The sequence below is a fragment of the Oncorhynchus mykiss genome, chromosome 18, assembly GCF_013265735.2.
Source record: "Oncorhynchus mykiss isolate Arlee chromosome 18, USDA_OmykA_1.1, whole genome shotgun sequence".
NCBI classification, from domain to species: Eukaryota; Metazoa; Chordata; class Actinopteri; order Salmoniformes; family Salmonidae; genus Oncorhynchus; species Oncorhynchus mykiss.
In genome coordinates, this window is record NC_048582.1 from 73,803,558 (window position 1) to 73,828,190 (window position 24,633).

At 46.0% G+C, this 24,633-nt stretch overlaps 1 protein-coding gene across 1 annotated transcript in view; it reads right to left on the reverse strand.

Annotated features, from left to right (window-relative positions):
• Nucleotides 1–18,450: 18,450 nt before the first annotated feature.
• The window catches only part of LOC110496905 (disks large-associated protein 3-like), a 293,560-nt gene continuing 287,377 nt past the window's right edge, over nucleotides 18,451–24,633 (reverse strand). Inside the window, exons 11-14 of the mRNA XM_036953666.1 lie at nucleotides 24,283–24,601; nucleotides 24,021–24,112; nucleotides 22,794–22,940; nucleotides 18,451–20,553 (exon numbers count right to left, since the gene is read on the reverse strand). Of these exons, the coding sequence (XP_036809561.1) occupies nucleotides 20,230–20,553; nucleotides 22,794–22,940; nucleotides 24,021–24,112; nucleotides 24,283–24,601 (882 nt within the window). The 3' untranslated portion in view covers nucleotides 18,451–20,229. The remainder of the gene's footprint in view (nucleotides 20,554–22,793; nucleotides 22,941–24,020; nucleotides 24,113–24,282; nucleotides 24,602–24,633) is intronic.

Here is a 24,633-nt window from a genome sequence, read left to right on the forward strand (position 1 = left end):
AAAAATGTCTAAAACCTGTTTTTTGCTTTGTCATTATTGGTTGTGTGTAGATTGAGGAGGGGGGGGGTTTAATCAAACAATTTAATCGTTTTTAGAATAAGGCTGTAACGTAACAAAATGTACTTTCCGAAAGCACTCTATGTTCCTCTCCTGTGAAGATTTATGTGTGTCTGTCGAGCTTCTGTTTAAAGATGTCATGATGATGGAGGTGGGAAATGAACATAAGCCACTTTTTAAAAATTTTTTTTTTATGACTGAATAAAGAAATAGTTGATTAACTGAAGTGAGACAAAGGAATGTTTATCATTTTAAACAATCAAAACTCACAACAAAACCATTTTTTGTATTTTTACAAAAACAAACAAACATGTTTAGTCTGAGGAGTCAGCATCATTTGTCGTGAACCCAACAGAGCGATTAGTAAACTCCCCAGGGGATAGTTTGTTCTGATGGGGGACACCTGCTAGATACTGGATGTGTTTAGTGCCTTGAAAAAGTATTCATCCCCCTTGGCATTTTTCCTATTTTGTTGCATCTGTAATTTAAATGGATTTTTATTTGTATTTCATGTAAACAAACACAAAATAGTCCAAATTGGTGATGTGAAATGAAAAAAAATAACTTTATATTAACTTTTATATTAAATAAAATGGAAAGTGGTGCGTGCATATGCATTCACCCCCTTTGCTATCAAATCAAAGTGTATTTGTCGAATACAACAGGTGTAGTAGACCTTACAGTGAAATGCTGAATACAACAGGTGTAGTAGACCTCACAGTGAAATGCTGAATACAACAGGTCTAGTAGACCTCACAGTGAAATGCTGAATACAACAGGTGTAGTAGACCTCACAGTGAAATGCTGAATACAACAGGTGTAGTAGACCTTACAGTGAAATGCTGAATACAACAGGTGTAGTAGACCTTACAGTGAAATGCTGAATACAACAGGTCTAGTAGACCTCACAGTGAAATGCTGAATACAACAGGTGTAGTAGACCTCACAGTGAAATGCTGAATACAACAGGTGTAGTAGACCTCACAGTGAAATGCTGAATACAACAGGTGTAGTAGACCTCACAGTGAAATGCTGAATACAACAGGTCTAGTAGAATGTTAAATGCTAACTTACAGTCTCTAAGTGCAGGAAAAAAGGTGTGTGTCTGTCTGGTCCGAACAATTGAACACATGCAGTGGTACTTAATGAATATGATGTCAGTTCGGTTGTCATCTGAGACATTCTCATCAATGATAAGATGACATAAACTCTACAGTGGAAAGTCTACACATCAGAGTTATCGGATTCACATGTTGTGCAACTTAAATGTTTGAATATAAAATTATTGGTGAAATGTAATTTTAGCTTCCAAATGGGAGATTTGGGTTTTCATAAGGTTAGGGCTCTGCTCAATCAGTGGCCCGCCCCTGTGAAGAGACATGGGTTATAAAACTATGAAAACACACCCTTCTCCCTCCACTGTATAAAGCCTTGACGAAAATGTAACCTCCTGTTCCGAGGACGTGAGGACGACGGTCCATATGTTAAAAGGACTAACATGTCAGCAGTTCTGGGTACATTAGGATGACGATACGATGTCAGAATGGTTCAGATAATAACTACAGAACGAAGCCGACCTCAGCGTGAGCTTTGATTGTGAATGGTATGAACGTTGAACTCTTATTCACGACAGAAGTGACTCCTAGCCTTTATGACGTAGTTTGTAATCAAGGTATGATTCATTCTGTGTATATGTAATTCTGTGTGATTAGTTAGGTATTTAGTAAATAAATAATGAAACCCATATATTGCTGATTCAACTTGTTAGCCAGGGTTTTCAGATGAGACTGAAATAAGATGATGATTAATATTGACTGCTATTGATGTAAAATATTACTAGGTCTTTAAGAGTTTATTAGGGAGATAACAGCTCTATAAATATTATTTTGTGGTTTCCCCCGACTCTCTAGTTAATTACATTTACATGATCAGCTCAATCAGCTATTATTAATTATAGAGAAAGGATTTTATAGAATAGCATGTCATATCACTTAATCCGGCATAGCCAAAGACACGACAGTAGCAAGGCTATAAACAGACACCTGTTAGTCAGGCTTATTGAGGTAGTATGTACATGTAGGTATTGTTAAAGCGAATATGCATATATGATGAACAGAGTAGCAGAAGCGTAAAAAGAGGGTTGGCGAGTGGTGGGACACAATGCACATAGCCCGGTTAGCCAATGTGCGGGAGCACTGGTTGGTCGGGCCAATTTAGGTTATGTACATGAATGTATAGTTAAAGTGACTATGCATATAAGATAAACAGAGAGTAGCAGCAGCGTAAAAAGAGGGGTTGGGGGGGGCACACAATGCAAATAGTCCGGGTAACCATTTGGTTACCTGTTAAGGAGTCTTACCGCCTGCATCCGGTACCGCCTGCATGCGGTAGCAGAGAGAACAGTCTATGACTGGGGTGGCTGGGGTCTTTGACAATTTTTAGGGCCTTCCTCTGACACCGCCTGGTGTAGAGCTCCTGGATGGCTGGCAGCTTTGCCCCAGTGATGTACTGGGCCGTACACACTACCTTCTGAAGTGCCTTGCTGTCGGAGGCCGAACAGTTGCCATACCAGACAGTGACGCAACCGGTCAGGATGCTCTCGATGTTGCAGCTGTAGAACCTTTCGAGGATCTCAGGACGCATGCCAAATCTTTTTAATTTTAGTTTCTTGGGGGGGAGTAGGCTTTGTCGTGCCCTCTTCACGACTGTCTTGATGTGTTTGGACCAATCTAGTTTGTTGTTGATGTGGACACCAAGGAATTTGAAGCGCTCAACCTGCTCCACTACAGCCCAGTCGATGGGGACGTGCTCGGTGCTCCTTTTCCTGTAATCCATAATCATCTCAGTCTTGGTTACGTTGAGGGAGAGGTTGTTATTCTGGCACCACCCAGCCAGGTCTCTGACCCCCTCCCTATAGGCTGCCTCGTCGTTGTCGGTGATCAGGCCTACCACTGTTGTGTCGTCAGCAAACTTAATGATACTGTTGGAGTTGTGCCTGGCCATGCAGTCGTGGGTGAACAGGGAGTACAGGAGGGGACTGAGCACGCTGGCAGATGTGTTGCTACCTACCCTCACCACCTTGGGGCGGCCTGTCAGGAAGTCCAGCATCTAGTATCAGAGGGAGGTGTTTAGTCCCAGGATCCTTAGCTTGGTGATGACCTTTGAGGGTACTATGGTGGTGAAGGCTGAGCTGTAGTCAATGAACAGCATTCTCACATAGGTGTTCCTTTTGTCCAGGTGGGAAAGGGCAGTGTGGAGTGTATTAGAGATTGCATCATCTGTGGATCTGTTTGGGCGGTATGCAAATTGGAGTGGGTCTAGGGTTTCTGGGATAATGGTGTTGATGTGAGCCATTACCAACCTTTCAAAGCACTTCATGGCTATGGACGTGAGTACTACGGGTCTGTAGTCATTTAGGCAGGTTGCCTCTGTGTTCTTGGGCACAGGCACTATGGTGGTCTGCTTGAAGCATGTTGGTATTACAGACTCAATCAGGGAAGACACCTTCCAGTTGGTCAGCACATGCCCGGAGCACAAGTCCTGGTAATCCGTCTGGCCCCGCAGCCTTGTGTATGTTGACCCGTTTAAAGGTCTTACTCATGTCGGCTACGGAGAGCGTGATCACACAGTCGTCCGGAACAGCTGATGCTCTCATGCATGCCTCAGTGTTGCTTGCCTCGAAGCTAGCATAGAATTGATTTAGCTCGTCTGGTAGGCTCGTGTCACTGGGCAGCTCGCGGCTGTGTTTGTCTTTGTAGTCTGTAGTAGTTTGCAAGCCCTGCCACATCTGACGAGCGTCGGAGCCGGTGTAGTACGATTCAATCTTAGCCCTGTATTGACACTTTGCCTGTTTGATGGTTCGTCGCAGGGCATAGCAGGCTTTCTTGTAAGAGTCTTTACGGGTTAGAGTCTTGCACCTTGAAAATGGCAGCTCTACCCATTATCTCAGTGCGAATGTTGCCTGTAATCCATGGCTTCTGGTTGGGGTATGTACGTACAGTCACTGTGGGGACGACGTCCTCAATGCACTTGTTGATAAAGCTAGTGACTGATGTGATGTACTCCTCAATGTCATTGGAAGAATCCCGGAACATGTTCCAGTCTGTGATAGCAAAGCAGTCCTGCAGTCTAGCATCTGCTTCATCTGACCATTTTTTTATAGACCGAGTCACTGGTGCTTCCTGCTTTAGTTTTTTGCTTGTAAGCAGGGATCAGGAGGATAGAATTGTGGTCAGATTTGCCTCCGGCTCTTCGTCCTCTGTGTCGCTTCCTCTTGTGAATTATTGGGATGTCTGCCCTGTGGAGTGTTTGGAGAATATCGTGTGAGTCCTGCTTGTTGTTGTTGTTGAAGAAATCTTTGTCTAATCCGAGGTGAGTGATCGCTGTCCTGATATCCAGAAAGAATCTCTTTTCTTCCGTAAGATACGGTTGCAGAAACATTATGTTTAAAATCATTTACAAATATCACAACAACAAAAAACACATAATAGCACAATTGGTTAGGAGAACGTAAAACGGCGGCCATCTCCTCCGGCGCCATTTTGACTATGAAAGCCCCTAAATAAGATCCACAGTGGAGTTTGGAGTATCTGACCATAGAACCACTTTAAGCCAAACACTCCACAGAGCTGGGCTTTACGGAAGAAAAAAGCCATTGCTTAAAGAAAAAAAATGAGCAAACACATTTGGTGTTCGCCAAAAGGCATGTGGGAGACTCCCCAAACATATGGAAGAAGGTACTCTGGTCAGATGAGAATAACATTTAGCCTTTTGTCCATCAAGGAAAATGCTATGTCTGGCGCAAACCCAACACCTCACATCACCCTGAGAACAACATTTTTCATCGGCAGGGACGGAGAGACTGGTCAGAATTGAAGGAATGATGGATTGTGCTAAATACATGGAAATACTTTAGGGAAAACTGTTTCAGTCTTACAGACATTTGAGACTGGGACGGAGGTTCACCTTCCAGCAGGACAATGACCCTAAGCATACTGCTAAAGCAACACTCGGGTGGTTTAAGGGGAAATATGTAAATGTCTTGGAATGGCCTAGTCAAAGCCCAGACCTCAATCCAACTGAGAATCTGTGGTATGACTTAAAGATTGCTGTATTTGAATGAAAAATGCCAAGGGGTGAATGCTTTCGCCAGCCACTGTATATCTCTCTCTGTGATAGCTGTGTGTTCCTATCTTTCCTTCTATCCATGTGTTCTCCTCTCGCTCGCTCTCTCTCTTTCTCACCTGCTAGCTGTGTCTCTCTATCTCACAACTGTGTTCCTTCCTCTCTCTCACCTGCTAATCGTATTCCTTCCTCTCTCTCACCTGCTAATCGTATTCCTTCCTCTCTCTCTCTTTCTCACCTGCTAGCTGTGTCTTTCACAACTGTGTTCCTTTCTCTCGCTCACCTGCTAATCGTATTCCTTCCTCTCTCTCTCTCTCTCTCTCTCTCTCTTTCTAGCTGTGTTCCTTCCTCTTTTTCTCTCCTACTATTTGTCTCTCGCTCTGATAACCTGAGTGTGTATGTGTTTCCTTCAGAGGGAATGAGTAGAGAGAACAGAGAGAGGGGTAGAGGGAAAGAGAGAGAGAATGGACACACAGAAGTTCAAACTGGAAAACGGTATAAAGCTCCTATAGAACCATGTACTTACTGTATGAGGTGGAATGTCCATGATTGGCGTCACACACACACACACACACACACACACACACACACACACACACAGGGATTGATTCAATCCGTATTGCGGAAGGTCAGGGCTATAGCGCAATTGAAAATGTATTTTTCCATTGAGCTAACATCGTTTACTGTGAATGCAGTCTCAGCAAACCCAGGAACATTGCCTTTAAATCTCAATCATGCTATAGCGCTGAACTTCTGCGATACGGATTGAATCGAGCCCAAGGTCTAGTCTATTGGGAAGGTGAAGTCATGATGGAGACATGATCTTCGGGAAACTAACAATACCTCACCTGGCTCTTAACTGTCACGTTCTGACCTTTATTTCCTTTGTTTTGTATGTAGTTAGTATGGTCAGGGTGTGAGTTGGGTGGGCAGTCTGTTTGTTTTTCTATGTTTTGGGGTATTTCTATGTTTCGGCCTAGTATGGTTCTCAATCAGAGGCAGGTGTCATTAGTTGTCTCTGATTGAGAATCATACTTAGGTAGCCTGGGTATCACTGTGTGTTTGGTGGGTGATTGTTCCTGTCCTTTGTGTTTGCACCAGATAGGGCTGTTTTGAGTTCTCACGTTTTATTGTTTTCGTTAGTTTATTCATGTATAGCGTCTTCATTAAAAAAAAACATGAATAACCACCACGCTGCGTTTTGGTCCGCCTCTCCTTCACCACAAGAGAACCCGTGACATTAACAGTTCACCTGTAGACCGCTCCTTATATTATACACACAAAGAAAGACGCAGACATGTTTTTTATTTTTTATTTTATTTCACTCGCTAAAAATAGCTTTTTAATAATTATAATAGTATTAATCAGAGTATTAGCAATTAGAAAATGTTTACAAGGTGGACCGTGTTACATTCTGTGTTGGGTAAACCACTTCACAGTGTGCCATCTCTCAGGGATCAGCGCTAGGCTAGCTAGACGTGTAGCTTTACACATCAGGGGTCAGCGCTAGGCTAGCTAGACGTGTAGCTTTACACATCAGGGATCAGCGCTAGGCTAGCTAGACGTGTAGCTTTACACATCAGGGGTCAGCGCTAGGCTAGCTAGACGTGTAGCTTTACACATCTCTCAGGGATCAGCGCTAGGCTAGCTAGACGTGTAGCTTTACACATCAGGGGTCAGCGCTAGGCTAGCTAGACGTGTAGCTTTACACATCAGGGGTCAGCGCTAGGCTAGCTAGACGTGTAGCTTTACACATCAGGGGTCAGCGCTAGGCTAGCTAGACGTGTAGCTTTACACATCGGGGTCAGCGCTAGGCTAGCTAGACGTGTAGCTTTACACATCTATCAGGGATCAGCGCTAGGCTAGCTAGATGTGTAGCTTTACACATCTATCAGGGATCAGCGCTAGGCTAGCGAGACATGTAGCTTTACACATCTATCAGGGATCAGCGCTAGGCTAGCTAGACGTGTAGCTCCACACATCTATCAGGGATCAGCGCTAGGCTAGCTAGACGTGTAGCTCCACACATCTATCAGGGATCAGCGCTAGGCTAGCTAGACGTGTAGCTTTACACATCTATCTCTTAATATACAGTGTATTTGATATATAAATAAATTAAAACACAAATAAAACAACACAATCAAACAAAAACATGATTTTATAGTTCTACTTTCACTGTGCAACACCCTTGCCCCATTGGTTGGTTGGCACATATTTGGCTCCACCCCCATCTTCTTGTCTCATCCAATTGGGGAGGGTGATTTCATGAATCTGTGTACTCATTGGTGCGATGAACGAATGGGGCGTGTGTTATTTTTCTATGGGGACGTCACTATTGCTATTTGCGCCAGTCAGTCAGTAGACAGATCAGTACACAGATCAGTACACAGATGAAAACCACCATCATGATCATTCATTTGATATGAAAACAAAACAGATTTTCAGCTCATCAGTGTATAAAACAAATCGTCGGGTATAAAAACAACAAAATAGAAGAAGAAGAAAACGGCAATTAAATGAGTCGTGGAAAAGAAAGGCTTCCTGTCCGTTGAGTGAACCATGGAGTCTGTCTGTCTGTCTGTCTGCCTGCCTGTCTGCCTGTCTGCCTGTCTGTCTGTCTGTCTGTCTGTCTGTCTGTCTGTCTGTCTGTCTGTCTGCCTGTCTGCCTGTCTGTCTGTCTGTCTGTCTGTCTGTCTGTCTGTCTGTCTGTCTCCTGTCTGTCTGTCTGTCTGTCTGTCTGTCTGTCTGTCTCCTCTCTGTCTGTCTGTCTGTCTGTCTGTCTGTCTCCTCTCTGTCTGTCTGTCTGTCTGACTGTCTGTCTGTCTGTCTGTCTGTCTGTCTGTCTGTCTGTCTGTCTGTCTGTCTGTCTGTCTGTCTGTCTGTCTCCTCTCTGTCTGTCTGTCTGTCTGTCTGTCTGTCTGTCTCCTCTCTGTCTGTCTGTCTGCCTGTCTGCCTGTCTGTCTGCCTGTCTGTCTCCTCTCTGTCTGTCTGTCTGTCTGTCTGTCTGTCTCCTCTCTGTCTGTCTGTCTGCCTGTCTGCCTGTCTGTCTGCCTGTCTGTCTGTCTGTCTGTCTGTCTGTCTGTCTCCTCTCTGTCTGTCTGTCTGTCTGTCTGTCTGTCTGTCTGTCTGTCTGTCTGTCTGTCTGTCTGTCTGTCTGTCTGTCTGTCTCCTCTCTGTCTGTCTGTCTGTCTGTCTGTCTCCTCTCTGTCTGTCTGTCTGTCTGCCTGTCTGTCTGTCTGTCTGCCTGTCTGCCTGTCTGTCTGTCTGTCTGTCTGTCTGTCTGTCTGTCTGTCTGTCTGTCTGTCTGTCTGCCTGTCTGCCTGCCTGTCTGTCTGTCTGTCTGTCTGTCTGTCTGTCTGTCTCCTCTCTGTCTGTCTGCCTGTCTGTCTCCTCTCTGTCTGTCTGTCTGCCTGTCTGTCTGTCTGTCTGTCTGTCTCCTCTCTGTCTGTCTGTCTGCCTGTCTGCCTGTCTGTCTGTCTGCCTGTCTGTCTGTCTGTCTGTCTGTCTGTCTGTCTGTCTGTCTGTCTGTCTGCCTGTCTGTCTGTCTGTCTGCCTGTCTGTCTGCCTGTCTGTCTGTCTGTCTGTCTGTCTGTCTGTCTGTCTGTCTGTCTGTCTGTCTCCTCTCTGTCTGTCTGTCTGCCTGTCTGTCTGTCTGTCTGTCTGTCTGTCTGTCTGCCTGTCTGTCTGTCTGTCTGTCTGTCTGTCTGCCTGTCTGCCTGTCTGTCTGCCTGTCTGTCTGTCTGTCTGTCTGTCTGTCTGTCTGTCTGTCTGTCTGTCTGTCTGTCTCCTCTCTGTCTGTCTGCCTGTCTGTCTGTCTGTCTGTCTGTCTGTCTCCTCTCTGTCTGTCTGTCTCCTCTCTGTCTGTCTGTCTGTCTGTCTGTCTGTCTGTCTGTCTGTCTGTCTCCTCTCTGTCTGTCTGTCTCCTCTCTGTCTGTCTGTCTCCTCTCTGTCTGTCTGTGAGACTATGACCACCAGAGAAAGAAGTGAGAAAGAAATATTAAAGAGAGGAGAACAAAGGGACTTCTTCCTGCTACATTACAGAGTATAATACGAATGAAATGTCTGCATTAGATTAAGTACAGTAGTTCGTTAGGTCTCCTCGGAGAGAGACGACGGAAATAAAAGAGAAACCCAAGAGTTCTGAGTGGAATATAAATCACATGTTGTAAGCGACCTTGGATCCAGCGACTGTCGAGGCCAACGCCTTCATTATTACGCTGAGTTCTCAACCCCTTGATGAGGTTGCTAGGTGTTTGGTTAAGGTCGCTACAATATCCATGTTGGTCTTCAGCCCTCTTGTCTTTATCCCTTTCTTTTTGTCACTATCCATCCTTCCGTTTTGTCCTTCCGTCCATTTTGTAATTTCTCATGCAACTACCAAAGGAGACCAGAGGGAGAATGAGAGAATCACTCACTTTTGTTCCAATATGTGTCTTCTCATCTTTGTTCAAATCTTCTGCTCTGCTACGGTGGTAGCAATAAGAGATTCTTCTAGATTGACAGATTTATTTTGACTTCACTTTACAAACTCACTCTTGAGTAGTGTTACCCCCCATAGTGTTACCCCCCCCCCATAGCTATAGTCGAAGTAACAAACACTATCGATAATAATGACAGTGATAATATTAATCCACAGTAATGTTAGTAATAATCATAATAATAATAATAAATAATAATAATTTATAATTATATAGTAATACTTATAATAATTATAATTATATAGTAATAATAATTATAATAATACTTATGATAATAATCATTATAATCATAATAGTCATTAAAATAACAATACATGTAAGATTAATGAGAGTAATTGGAGAGATATTGACATGTAGTTAACTTGGTAGTGGTAGGCAGGGTTTTAACATGGTAGGCAGGGTGTTAATGTGGTAGGGGTAGGCAGGGTATTAACATGGTAGGGGTAGGCAGGGTGTTAACGTGGTAGGCAGTGTGTTAACGTGGTAGGCAGGGTGTTATCGTAGTAGGGGTAGGCAGGGTATTAACGTGGTAGGGGAGGCAGGGTATTAACATGGTAGGGGTGGGCAGGGTTTTAACATGGTAGGGTAGGCAGGGTACTAATGTGGTAGGCAGGGTACTAACGTGGTAGGCAGGGTATTAACATGGTAGGGATAGGCATGATATTAACGTGGTAGGGTTAGGCAGGGTATTAACGTGGTAGGGTAGGCAAGGTACTAACGTGGTAGGGTAGACAGGGTACTAACGTGGTAGGCAGGGTATTAACATGGTAGGGATAGTCAGCGTAATAACGTGGTAGGCAGGGTATTACCATGCTAGGCAGGGTATTAATGTGGTAGGGGTAGGCAGGGTATTAATGTGGTAGGGGTAGGCAGGGTATTAATGTGGTAGGCAGGGTATTAATATGGTAGGGGTAGGCAGGGTATTAATGTGGTAGGGGTAGGCAGGGTATTAACGTGGTAGGGATAGGCAGGGTATTAACATGGTGGGGTAGTCAGGGTATTAATGTGGTAGGGGTAGGCAGCGTATTAACGTGGTAGGCAGGGTATTAGCGTGGTAGGCAGGGTATTAACATGGTAGGGGTAGGCAGGGTATTAATATGGTAGGGGTAGGCAGGGTATTAACGTGGTAGGGTTAGGCAGGGTATTAATGTGGTAGGGGTAGGCAGGGTATTAATATGGTAGGCAGGGTATTAATGTGGTAGGGGTAGGCAGGGTATTAACATGGTAGGGGTAGGCAGGGTATTAATATGGTAGGCAGGGTATTAACATGGTAGGGTTAGGCAGGGTATTAATGTGGTAAGGGTAGGCAGGGTATTAATGTGGTAGGCAGGGTATTAATGTGGTAGGGGTAGGCAGGGTATTAACGTGGTAGGGTTAGGCAGGGTATTAATATGGTAGGGGTAGGCAGGGTATTAATGTGGTAGGCAGGGTATTAATGTGGTAGGGGTAGGCAGGGTATTAACGTGTTAGGGGTAGGCAGGGTATTAATGTGGTAGGCAGGGTATTAACGTATTAGGGTTAGGCAGGGTATTAATGTGGTAGGGGTAGGCAGGGTATTAATATGGTAGGCAGGGTATTAACGTGGTAGGGTTAGGCAGGGTATTAATGTGGTAGGGGTAGGCAGGGTATTAACATGGTAGGGGTAGGCAGGGTATTAATATGGTAGGCAGGGTATTAACGTGGTAGGGTTAGGCAGGGTATTAATGTGGTAGGGGTAGGCAGGGTATTAATGTGGTAGGCAGGGTATTAATGTGGTAGGGGTAGGCAGGGTATTAACATGGTAGGGGTAGGCAGGGTATTAATGTGGTAGGCAGGGTATTAACGTGGTAGGGTTAGGCAGGGTATTAATGTGGTAGGGGTAGGCAGGGTATTAACATGGTAGGGGTAGGCAGGGTATTCATGTGGTAGGGGTAGGCAGGGCATTGATGTGGTAGGCAGGGTATTAACGTGGTAGAGGTAGGTAGGGTATTAACATGGTAGGGGTAGGCAGGGTATTAATGTGGTAGGCAGGGTATTAACGTGGTAGGGGGGGCAGGGTATTACATGGTAGGGTTAGGCAGGGTATTAATATGGTAGGGGTAGGCAGGGTATTAATGTGGACGTCACAGTGTGGTCACTCACAAACACACACACACACACGCACGCACGCAGCTACAAGCTCTTCAGTGCTAACCAGGACACAACACCTTCCTCCCATGGCTGCTCTGCCATCTCTCTGTCTGTGATTGTCGGGGTTGTGCCTGTACTCTGAGACCAGATGACCAGGTAGACCCAGTAGAGGGGTCAATCACTGCGACCTCCCTTCTTATTGTGGAGTATGTTCTTGGCTTCACCATTGTAAGGACGTGTGACTAAGGTCAGGGTTCAAGATACTGCTAGAAATTGAGGTACTGGTAGTTTGAATGACGTTTGCACATTTGTAGGGGGTGAAACTGGCCACTTGTTTGCCCTTGTGCTGTATCCAGAGTTGGCTATTGACCCAGTGTGAACCTGGAGGTAAGACCCATTGTTCAAAAGTGAGTCGGAGTCTGGTTGAAACCAGGCCCATTGTTCAAGTGTGAGTCGGAGTCTGGTTGAACCCAGGCCCATTGTTCAAGAGTGAGTCGGAGTCTGGTTGAACCCAGGCCCATTGTTAAAGAGTGAGTCTCAGTCTGGTTGAACCCAGGCCCATTGTTAAAGAGTGAGTCTCAGTCTGGTTGAATCCAGGCCCATTGTTCAATAGTGAGTCTCAGTCTGGTTGAACCCAGGCCCATTGTTCAAGAGTGAGTCTCAGTCTGGTTGAACCCAGGCCCATTGTTAAAAGAGTGTGTCTCAGTCTGGTTGAACCCAGGCCCATTGTTCAAGAGTGAGTCTCAGTCTGGTTGAACCCAGGCCCATTGTTAAGGAGGGAGTCTCAGTCTGGTTGAACCCAGGCCCATTGTTCAAGAGTGAGTCTCAGTCTGGTTGAACCCAGGCCCGTTGTTCAAGAGTGAGTCTCAGTCTGGTTGAACCCAGGCCCATTGTTCAATAGTGAGTCTCAGTCTGGTTGAACCCAGGCCCATTGTTCAAGAGTGAGTCTCAGTCTGGTTGAACCCAGGCCCATTGTTAAGGAGGGAGTCTCAGTCTAGTTGAACCCAGGCCCATTGTTCAAGAGTGAGTCTCAGTCTGGTTGAACCCAGGCCCATTGTTAAAAGAGTGTGTCTCAGTCTGGTTGAACCCAGGCCCATTGTTCAAGAGTGAGTCTCAGTCTGGTTGAACCCAGGCCCATTGTTAAGGAGGGAGTCTCAGTCTGGTTGAACCCAGGCCCATTGTTCAAGAGTGAGTCTCAGTCTGGTTGAACCCAGGCCCGTTGTTCAAGAGTGAGTCTCAGTCTGGTTGAACCCAGGCCCATTGTTAAGGAGGGAATCTCAGTCTGGTTGAACCCAGGCCCATTGTTAAGGAGGGAGTCTCAGTCTGGTTGAACCCAGGCCTGTTGTTAAGGAGGGAGTCTCAGTCTGGTTGAACCCAGGCCCGTTGTTAAGGAGGGAGTCTCAGTCTGGTTGAACCCAGGAAGGTCCAGCAAATCAAACGTACAGTAGAGGAGTTGACAGTCTATCACAGAGAGGAGTTGAGTCTATCACAGAGCAGAGGAGTTGACAGTCTATCCCACAGAGTAGAGGAGTTGACAGTCTATCACAGAGTAGAGGAGTTGACAGTCTATCCCACAGAGTAGAGGAGTTGACAGTCTATCCCACAGAGTAGAGGAGTTGACAGTCTATCCCACAGAGTAGAGGAGTTGACAGTCTATCCCACAGAGTAGAGGAGTTGACAGTCTATCACAGAGAGTAAAGGAGTTGACAGTCTATCACAGAGCAGAGGAGTTGACAGTATCACAGAGAGTAGAGGAGTTGACAGTCTATCCCACAGAGTGTAGGAGTTGACAGTCTATCACAGAGAGTAGAGGAGTTGACAGTCTATCCCACAGAGTAGAGGAGTTGACAGTCTATCCCACAGAGTAGAGGAGTTGACAGTCTATCCCACATAGTAGAGGAGTTGACAGTCTATCACAGAGAGTAAAGGAGTTGACAGTCTATCACAGAGAGTAGAGGAGTTGACAGTCTATCACAGAGAGTAGAGGAGTTGACAGTCTATCCCGCAGATTAGAGGAGTTGACAGTCTATCACAGAGCTGAGGAGTTGACAGTCTATCACAGAGAGTAGAGGAGTTGACAGTCTATCACAGAGCAGAGGAGTTGACAGTCTATCACAGAGAGTAGAGGAGTTCACAGTATCACAGAGAGTAGAGGAGTTCACAGTCTATCCCACAGAGTGTAGGAGTTGACAGTCTATCACAGAGAGTAGAGGAGTTGACAGTCTATCACAGAGTAGAGGAGTTGACAGTCTATCCCACAGAGTAGAGGAGTTGACAGTCTATCCCACATAGTAGAGGAGTTGACAGTCTATCACAGAGAGTAAAGGAGTTGACAGTCTATCCCACATAGTAGAGGAGTTGACAGTCTATCCCACAGAGTAGAGGAGTTGACAGTCTATCACAGAGCAGAGGAGTTGACAGTCTATCACGGAGAGTAGAGGAGTTGACAGTCTATCACAGAGCAGAGGAGTTGACAGTCTATCACGGAGTAGAGGAGTTGACAGTCTATCCCACAGAGTAGAGGAGTTGACAGTCTATCCCACAGAGTAGAGGAGTTGACAGTCTATCCCACAGAGTAGAGGAGTTGACAGTCTATCCCACATAGTAGAGGAGTTGACAGTCTATCCCACAGAGTAGAGGAGTTGACAGTCTATCCCACAGAGCAGAGGATTTGACAGTCTATCCCGCAGAGTAGAGGAATTGACAGTCTATCACAGAGAATAAAGGAGTTGACAGTCTATCACAGAGCAGAGGAGTTGACAGTCTATGACAGAGAGTAGAGGAGTTGACAGTATCACAGAGAGTAGAGGAGTTGACAGTCTATCCCACAGAGTAGAGGAGTTGACAGTCTATCACAGAAAGTAGAGGAGTTGACAGTCTATCACAGAGTAGAGGAGTTGACAGTCTATCCCACAGAGTAGAGGAGTTGACAGTCTATCACAGAGAGTAGACGAGTTGACAGTCTATCACACAGTTGACAGTCTATCACAGAGAGTAGAGGTTTTGACAGTCTATCACACAGAGTAGAGGAGTTGACAGTCTCTCCCACAGAGCAGAGGAGTGGACAGTCTATCACAGAGAGTAGAGGAGTTGACAGTCTATCACCGAGTAGAGGAGTTGACAGTCTATCCCACAGAGTAGAGGAGTTGGCAGTCTATCCCACAGAGTAGAGGAGTTGGCAGTCTATGGCAGAGTAGAGGAGTTGACAGTCTATCACACAGTTGACAGTCTATCACAGAGAGTAGAGGAGTTTACAGTCTATCCCACAGAGTAGAGGAGTTGACAGTCTATCCCACAGAGTAGAGGAGTTGACAGTCTATCCCACAGAGTAGAGGAGTTGACAGTCTATCCCACAGAGTAGAGGAGTTGACAGTCTATTACAGAGAGTAGAGGAGTTGACAGTCTATCACAGAGAGTAGAGGAGTTGACAGTCTATCCCACAGAGTAGAGGAGTTGACAGTCTATCACAGAGAGTAGAGGAGTTGACAGTCTATCACAGAGAGTAGAGGAGTTGACAGTCTATCACAGAGAGTAGAGGAGTTGACAGTCTATCACAGAGAGTAGAGGAGTTGACAGTCTATCACAGAGAGTAGAGGAGTTGACAGTCTATCCCACAGAGTAGAGGAGTTGACAGTCTATCCCACAGAGTAGAGGAGTTGACAGTCTATCCCACAGAGTAGAGGAGTTGACAGTCTATCACAGAGAGTAGAGGAGTTGACAGTCTATCACAGAGAGTAGAAGAGTTGACAGTCTATCACAGAGAGTAGAGGAGTTGACTGTCTATTACAGAGTAGAGGAGTTGACAGTCTATCACACAGTTGACAGTCTATGGCAGTTGCACCCATCTACAGAACAGGTGTTTTTAACCAGTTTAAAAGGCAAGAAGGCCAGGTTGTACTCTGATTCATTTTGACGTTGTTACTCCCTTTGAAAGAATGACCAGCGGGATGAAAATAAGGTGTTAATAAAATATGACGAGGCTGATCCGAGGTTGTTCCGAGGCTGAGTGAAACGTCCCTCCGTGTGTCGTGCTCGTGCTTCAAGTAGATCATCCTTAGGAAAAACTGTCTTCAGGAGAATCGTTGACAGTGGAAAGAGGTGCAGTTATTTCTGTCTTTGTGCTTTTGTTTTGTCTTGAGAGGTTTCAACACTTAATGCAATATCTTAGGGGATGCAGGGGAACGTTTGGAACTCAGGTGGAATTCAAATCCGCGTTTGGGGTTACAAGCATTGCAGCCTTTTAATTAAGGACATTTCCTATGCAGTCATTTACTGTGAATGGAATCTCTGCGAACGCGGCAACGTGGATTTAAAAGCCGCGATGCCTATAATCCGTGATCGGATTTGAATCCCAGCCTAAACCATCTGTGGTACGTTATTCAGGGGAGAAATAAAAGTTTTCAATTGAATGATATTTGAAGAGTCTCCAAAATGGGAAAAAGGCCCTGAGATATATATCAGTCTGGCTTGTGGTTAAACTAACGGGGGAAAAGAGAGACAGATCTGGGCGTCCTAAAAAGGACTACAGGGATATCTTAAGGAAAGATAGACCTCTGCCTAACTCAACTAAACCACATACTGTTCCATAATATTTCTCTCCAGAATATTTACATATTTGTGTATAAACCTTTAGTATGTTACAAGAAAAAACCCCACATCTAGCTGGTTAGGCACATGGAGTTGGGAAGAGAGAGAGACAGAGAGAGAGACAGAGAGACAGACAGAGAGAGAGAGAGAGAGAGACAGAGACAGAGAGAGAGAGAGACAGAGAGAGACAGAGACAGAGAGAGAGACAGAGAGAGAGAGGGGTTGGACTATTGATATAAAGAGCATATTTGTCAAATAGCAGATACCATTTATACCCTGTGATTTGGACCATACCACTCCTACACATTAATTAATCAGTTATACCCTGTGAATTGGACCATACCACTCCTACACATTAATTAATCAGTTATACCCTGTGAATTGGACCATACCACTCCTACACATTAATTAATCAGTTATTCCCTGTGAATTGGACCATACCACTCCTACACATTAATTAATCAGTTATTCCCTGTGAATTGGACCATACCACTCCTACACATTAATTAATCAGTTATACCCTGTGATTTGGACCATACCACTCCTACACATTAATTAATCAGTTATACCCTGTGAATTGGACCATACCACTCCTACACATTAATTAATCAGTTATACCCTGTGATTTGGACCATACCACTCCTACACATTAATTAATCAGTTATTCCCTGTGAATTGGACCATACCACTCCTACACATTAATTAATCAGTTATACCCTGTGAATTGGACCATACCACTCCTACACATTAATTAATCAGTTATACCCTGTGAATTGGACCATACCACTCCTACACATTAATTAACCACGTTTGAAAAACGACTTCTGGATATGCCAAATATCTGTAATATTACACAATGCAGTAGTTTATAGTACTATAGTTATAGTTCCACATCTTTCTATGTGTATTTCCTTTACATCTCTACTAATCTAGAAATGTAGGTAAATAACATACTAAAATATACATCTCACATTAAATATTACATTTTCTGATTATATAAAAGGAATAGCCAGGTCATGATAACAGAATCACCTCACAATTGGGCTTCAAGTATATAGCTCAAAAATACAAGTCAACACACACACACTGCAAAACGCAGTTTTTGTCTCTTAAATTCAAATGTTTTTTTTTTCTTCTTTCAAATCCACAGTATTTCAGAGCCCCTTGAAAATGTTCTAGGGCAAAAAAAAACTCATCAATAATTCCTTTGTTATTGGAGACAGATAAGACCATGTGACCCACCCAGCCTACTGTATGGTACTGTGCCTTCTCTCTGTTTCCGTCCCTCGTTCCAATTCTCTTTTTTTAGAGGGGAAAAGAGAAGGGACATTGAATTATGTTTTATAAGATTCTGGAGAGGAAGGTTTTAGTGAATTAGACTGGATTTCACTGTATAGGCAACACATGACAAGGCTTCTGAGAGAAATGGAGAGAGAGGGAGACAGGAAGAGAGAGGGAGACAGGAAGAGAGAGAGAGAGACAGGAAGAGAGAGAGAGAGAGAGAGGGGGAGAGAGAGAGGGGGAGACAGGAAGAGAGAGAGAGAGAGAGAGAGGGAGACAGGAAGAGAGAGAGAGACAGGAAGAGAGAAAGGGAGAGAGAGGGAGACAGGAAGAGATATATATATATATATAATATGACATTTGTAATGTCTTTATTGTTTTGAGACTTCTGTATGTGTAATGTTTACTGTTCATTTTCATTGTTTATTTCACTTTATATATTCACTTTATATATTATCTACCTCACTTGCTTTGGCAATGTTAACACATGTTTCCCATGCCAATAAAGCCCCTTGAATTGAATTGAATTGAGAGAGAGAGAGAGAGCGAGAGAGAGAGAGAGAGAGAGGGAGACAGGAAGACAGGAAGAGAGAGGGAGACTGGAAGAGAGAGAGAGAGAGGGGGGGAAGAGGAAGAGAAACTATATATATTATATATATAATATGACATTTGCAATGTCTTTATTGTTTTGAAACTTCTGTAAGTGTAATGTTTACTGTTAATTTTTATTGTTTATTTCACTTTTGTATATTATCTACCTCACTTGCTTTGGCAATGTTAACATATGTTTCCCATGCCAATAAAGCCCCTTGAATTGAATTGAATTGAATTGAGAGACAGGAAGAGAGAGAGAGAGAGAGGGAGGGGGGGGGGGGGGGTGAAAGGAGAGCAAAGAGTTAATCCCTCTCTCCGTTGGAAGGGTCTTGTGCTGAAGTTACATAGAGGGAGGAGGAAGCTGACAGGCAGAGAAATCGCCTTCAATTCTCGCAGCTCTTCAATTCATTTTGCCATTTTGCTTGTCGATCCAATCTTGAAAAAAATCATTTTTGTTGGAAATGTAATAAATATATCTAAAAAATACATAAGACTTTTTTTGCTACGTAAGTCTCCTGTTTTTATGAGGCCGATATTCCCCAGTCCCACACACCCTCCTCCTCTGACAGTTATTCTGTGATTCTCATTTTGGCCACCAGGGGGTGCCATTGTCTCACAGTGAAAAAGGATCCCCTGTTGTGAAATTTCAATATTCTGAAAAACTCTAAAACTCAAAAAAAAAAAAAGAATCAAACCACCCACCCACTGCCAAACCTTTTACACTTCAGAAGGAATATCTATAACAAAAAAATGAAAACAGCTTCAAGGTTTTTTGTTTGTTTGTGATGTTCTCTGGCTGTCAAGTATACCGTGCCACACTAGATAGCTGGTGAACAGCATCGTTCAAAACGATGTACAAAAAAAGAAAAACACACTCTCCTTCAAACAGTACACTGCTGCCCAGACAGCTGGTAGATTGATGGATGCTCGGGCCAATAGGAAGGAGTCGCGAGAGAATAAAACCTTAGGTGAATGAGTGTTGACCGGGACATGTGTAGGAGGCATGTAGGTTAAAATGAAATCCACAGTTGAATGTTGAGTGAGTGTGTATTAACACAGTCTTCAGAGGATGCAGCCAACTAGCCAAATGGCGTCGAACGGTAGCTAGTTGATATTGAGATTACCTTTAGAGCCTTGGGTGATGTTGAGTGGCCATTTAGAGGGAGAATCTGCTCCATGCCCACAAGAGTGGTTGAGATTTGTGAAGCCCTTATTTCCTGTGAAGATGGAAGCTAGGCTAAGATAGGCTAAGAGGCTAAGATGAGCTAAGAGGCTAAGATAGGCTAAGAGGCTAAGATGAGCTAAGAGGCTAAAATGGGCTAAAATAGGCTAAGAGGCTAAGATGAGCTAAGAGGCTAAGATAGGCTAAGAGGCTAAGATGAGCTAAGAGGCTAAGATAGGCTAGGCTATTCCAGGCGTGGCTAGGCTACGCTATAGGTGGACAGGCATGCACAGACATGCTACTATTGCATGACTACACCTTTCAGTGACTGTCACTGTATTTTACAGCTCTATCTCTCTCTCCCCCCGACTAAGATGAGGGAAATAAATGTGTGTGTGGAGTCAACTGTGATCCCCGTAGTCATCATTCTCGCCACAGATTGTTTGTGTTTGTTTATTGGGGATTCAAAGTTCCAGGGCACAAATGGCTCTCCCCTTCTGTCTTGCCTCGTCCATGGAATGCCATGACGATGGGACCCAGCATCCCCCAACAGTGAAGGCTTGAGAAAGTCAGTATGGCCCATATCGTCATTGGGAGAGGGGGGATCAGTGTATGGAACTTGGGAGAGTTTTGGTTGATCCAGGATCCTCAGAAAATAGGTTGTATCTCCACGTTTAGTTGGTTCCAGTGTTCAGAACTGGGTCTGAGCCTCCGGGATGTAGATCTCAATGGTTGTGGTCGTTCTAGGTTGGGATAGCTAGCTATATCTCTATATTTAGGCTGTCCCAGGCGTCGGGTCGGTTCTGTTCACTGGGATAAAGGGCTGTATCACCATGTTCAGAGCCGGGTCTGAGCCTCTGGGATGTAGATCTCGATGCTGTCGGCGCTCTCCGTGGCTGAGTTCTGTCTGAAGGAAGAGGACCTCTTGGTCTGGAGCAGTCTCCTGCGTGCCTCAGTCCTCTGTCTGTCCCCCAGGTCTAAGGACTTCTCCCGGATAGGCACGGCCCGTCCCACACCCCCGCTACGGGCCATCACCAACACCCCTCCGCCTCCTCCTACCCCTCGTTCCACTGAGAGGTCGTTGACGCTGTCAGCACGGAGACTGCCACTCACTCCCCCAGCTGGCTTCTTTGGTAGTGGGGGAGGAAGCTTCTTGTCATCCTGAGGGGGATGAGGGGTGAGGGGGATGAGGGGAGGGGGGATGAGGAGAAGATGGAGATGAGGGGGATGAGAGGAGGGGGGGGATGAGGGGAAGGGGGGAGGTGGGATGAGGGGAGGGGGGGATGAGGGGAAGAGCGGGATGAGGGGAAGAGGGAGATGAGGGGAAGGGGAGATGAGAGGAAGAGGGGAAGAGGGGGATGAGAGGAAGGGGATGAGGGGAGGGGGGGATGAGGGGAAGAGCGGGATGAGGGAGATGAAGGGAAGAGGGAGATGAGGGGAAGGGGGGATGAGAGGAAGAGGGGAAGAGGGGGATGAGAGGAAGGGGATGAGGGGAGGGGGGATGAGGGGAAGGGGGATGAGAGGAAGAGGGGGATGAGGGGTGGGCATTATGGAAGGATGGAGCAGGGTCATGGGATAATGAGGGAAAGGGTTGAGTGAGAAAATTAGAAGATCAAATAGAAGATTGTAGGGGCGGACAGACAAATAATGAGATTAAACAATAAACAATAAACCATTAAACCATTAAACAATACAAAGGGAAAAAAGACAGAATAAATAAATAAAAAGACAGAATAACGACACCAGTATGGATAAACAGAGGAAGAACGATAGTTCATAGATGCTACTGGGAGTGTAGAACTTCCTGTCTCTCCTAAAAACAATATATCAGATGTAAATAAACAACACAGAGCATTTTGTTACGTTTTAGTCATCCATCTACACACAATACAATATAATGACTAAGAAAAAAATATTAACTTTTTTGTAAAACAAAATTGTAAAAAAAAAAAAAAAAAACTGAAATAACTTATTTACATAAGTATTCAGACCCTTTGCTATGAGACTTGAAATTGAGCTCTGGTGCATCCTGTTTCCATCGATCATCCTTGAGATGTTTCTACAACTTGATTGGAGTCCACCAGTGGTAAATTCTATTGATTGGACATGATTTGGAAAGGCGCACACCTGTCTATATAAAGTCCCACAGCATGTCAGAGCAAAAACCAAGTCATGAGGTTGAAGGAATTGTCCGTAGAGCTCCAAGACAGGATTGTGTCGAGGTACAGATCCAGGGAATGGCTCCAAAACATTCTGCAGCATTGAAGGTCCCCGAGAACGCAGTGGCCTCCATCATTTTTAAATGGAAGAAGTTTGAGACACTTCCTAGAGTCAGCCGACCGGGCCAAACTGAGCACTCGGGGGAGAAGGACCTTGGTCAGGGAGATGACCAAGAACCCGATGGTCACTATGACAGGGCTCCAGAGTTCCTCTGTGGAGATGGGAGAACCTTCCAGAAGGACAACCATCTCTGCAGCACTCCACCAATCAGGCCTTTACAGAAGAGTGGCCAGAAGGAAGGCATATGGCAGCCCACTTGGAGTTTGCCAAAAGGCACCTAAGGGACTCAGACCATGAGAAACAAGATTCTCTGGTCTGATGAAACAAACATTGAACTCTTTGGCCTGAATGCCAAGCGTCACGTCTGGAGGAAACCTGGCACCATCCCTACGGTGAAGCATTGCCCGGACTTGAACCCGATCGAACATCTCTGGAGAGTCCTGAAAATAGCTGTGCAGCAACGGACCCCATCCAACCTGACAGAGCTTGAGAGGATCTGCAGAGAAGAATGGGAGAAACTCCCCAAATACAGGTGTACCAAGCTTGTAGCTTCATACCCAAGAAGACTCGAGGCTGTAATCGCTGCCAAAGGTGCTTAAAAAAAAGTACTGAGTAAAGGGTCTGAATACTTATGTAAATATGTAAATGTGATTTGAAGTTTTAAATTTTTTTTTTAAAACATTTGCAAAAAATTCTAAAAACCTGTTTTTGGTTTGTCATTATGGGGTATTATCGTGTAGAATTGAGGGGGGAAATGTAATCAATGTTATAGTAAAGCTGTAACGTAACAAAATGTGGAAAAAGTCAAGGGGTCTGAATACTTTCCGAATGCACTGCATTTTAGAAGTCTTGCCATAAAGCTTGGAAACAACACTCAGCCATTTTAGCTCAAACAGGCTCAGTTCCTTTCATTCAGAACTAACACACAGCTTTAGAGCTCAATGCCATTTTGGCTCAAAGCCTCTCTCCTCAATTTCTTATGACGTTGTGCAGTTTCACAGCCGGGGCTTGCTCGCGGGGGCACCATCTGTGCCACTCTCTGACACACCGCCATCTTCACACTCTGGGGAATGACCCAGGATCAGGAGGCAGCAGGGTCAAGCCGACACCCCAGCTCTCACCTTCTTGTCTGGGGGAAGCCTCCAGCCGGAGTCCTTGAGCCTCTGGAGGTGCTGGAACTTGACCCTGACGTCTTCCATGTTGAGCTGGAGCAGGTCCCAGAGCCCGGACAGGTCCTGAGAGGTGGGCTGGGGGTATGCTGAGGGGTCCTGGAGGGGTGAGGGGTGGAGGGAAGGGTAACAAATAAATAATTCATAAGTAGGGTGGGAATCATAAGAACCAGTTAGGAGAAAACTGTGAATAAACTGTAGAATAAATGGCCAGGGCTATGAGTTCTTCATAGGTAGACAGAGAACACATAGAGAACACAGACACTCCCTAACCATAACCCCTAACCCCTAACCCTAATTGTAACCCCTAACCATAACCCCTAACCCTAATTGTAACCCCTAACCCCTAACCATAACCCCTAACCATAACCCCTAACCCCTAACCCCTAACCATAACCCCTAACCATAACTAACCCTAAAATAGGCTTTTTCCTTGTGGGGAAATGTCCTCGCTTGTGTGAGTTTTTTCCCCCTTGGTTTACTATCCATGTGAGGACTTCTGGTCCCCACAAAGATAGTAAAACCAAAAACATACACACACACACACACGAACACACGCACACACCCACCCACCCACCCACGCACCCACCCACCCACCCACGCACCCACCCACCCACCCACGCACCCACCCACCCACGCACCCACCCACCCACCCACCCACCCACACACACCCACCCACCCACCCACCCACGCACCCACCCACCCACCCACGCACCCACCCACCCACCCACGCACCCACCCACGCACACACCCACCCACCCACCCACACACACCCACCCACCCACGCACCCACCCACCCACGCACCCACCCACCCACCCACGCACCCACCCACCCACCCACGCACCCACCCACGCACACACCCACCCACCCACCCACACACACCCACCCACCCACGCACACACCCACCCACGCACCCACCCACCCACCCACACACACCCACCCACCCACGCACCCACCCACCCACCCACGCACCCACCCACGCACACACCCACCCACCCACCCACACACACCCACCCACCCACCCACCCACCCACGCACCCACCCACCCACGCACCCACCCACCCACCCACGCACCCACCCACCCACGCACCCACCCACGCACACACCTACCCACCCACCCACACACACACCCACCCACCCACACACCCACCCACACACCCACCCACCCACACACCCACCACGCTTTGCTGGCACAGACGGAAGAACTGCTGGACCTTCTGAGACATGAGCATCTGGGCACTGCCCACCGCATTACGGATCAGCTCCAGAACTGGACAGGAAACACACAGGAAACAGGAAGAGGGGGAGTCAGTACACAGGAAGTAGAAAGTAAAACGTGTGTAATTTGTGAGCTGAGGTTTAAACCAGTCCGTATTTCCTATAACTGTCTTTCTGACAGTCCCCACCCCTCATCCAACCCCCCCCCCCCCCTTTCCTCACCCTCCTCCGGCAGCTCGTTCTCCTCCGCCTCTCTCTCCATGTTCTGACACCATCCCTCCATCCTCTCCACCTCCATCTGAAGGAGGCGTAGGAAAAACTCTCCGTCTCTCAGACAGGGCGAGGCGCGACCAGAGTCGGGCAGACTCCGGGGGCCCCCCTCCAGTGAGGGCTGGGGTGTACCTGTCCAGCCTCCACGGTCCGCAGCGAGGGGCAGGGGGGAGTGGGCCCGCGGGGGCAGCGGGGGGATCTGGTGGTTGTCTGTAGCGTAACCATCCTGAACATAGTCCTCTCTGTAGGTCCACTGGCCCTGGGTGTGCACCTAGAGACAACCAGTAGCAACAACCAGTTATG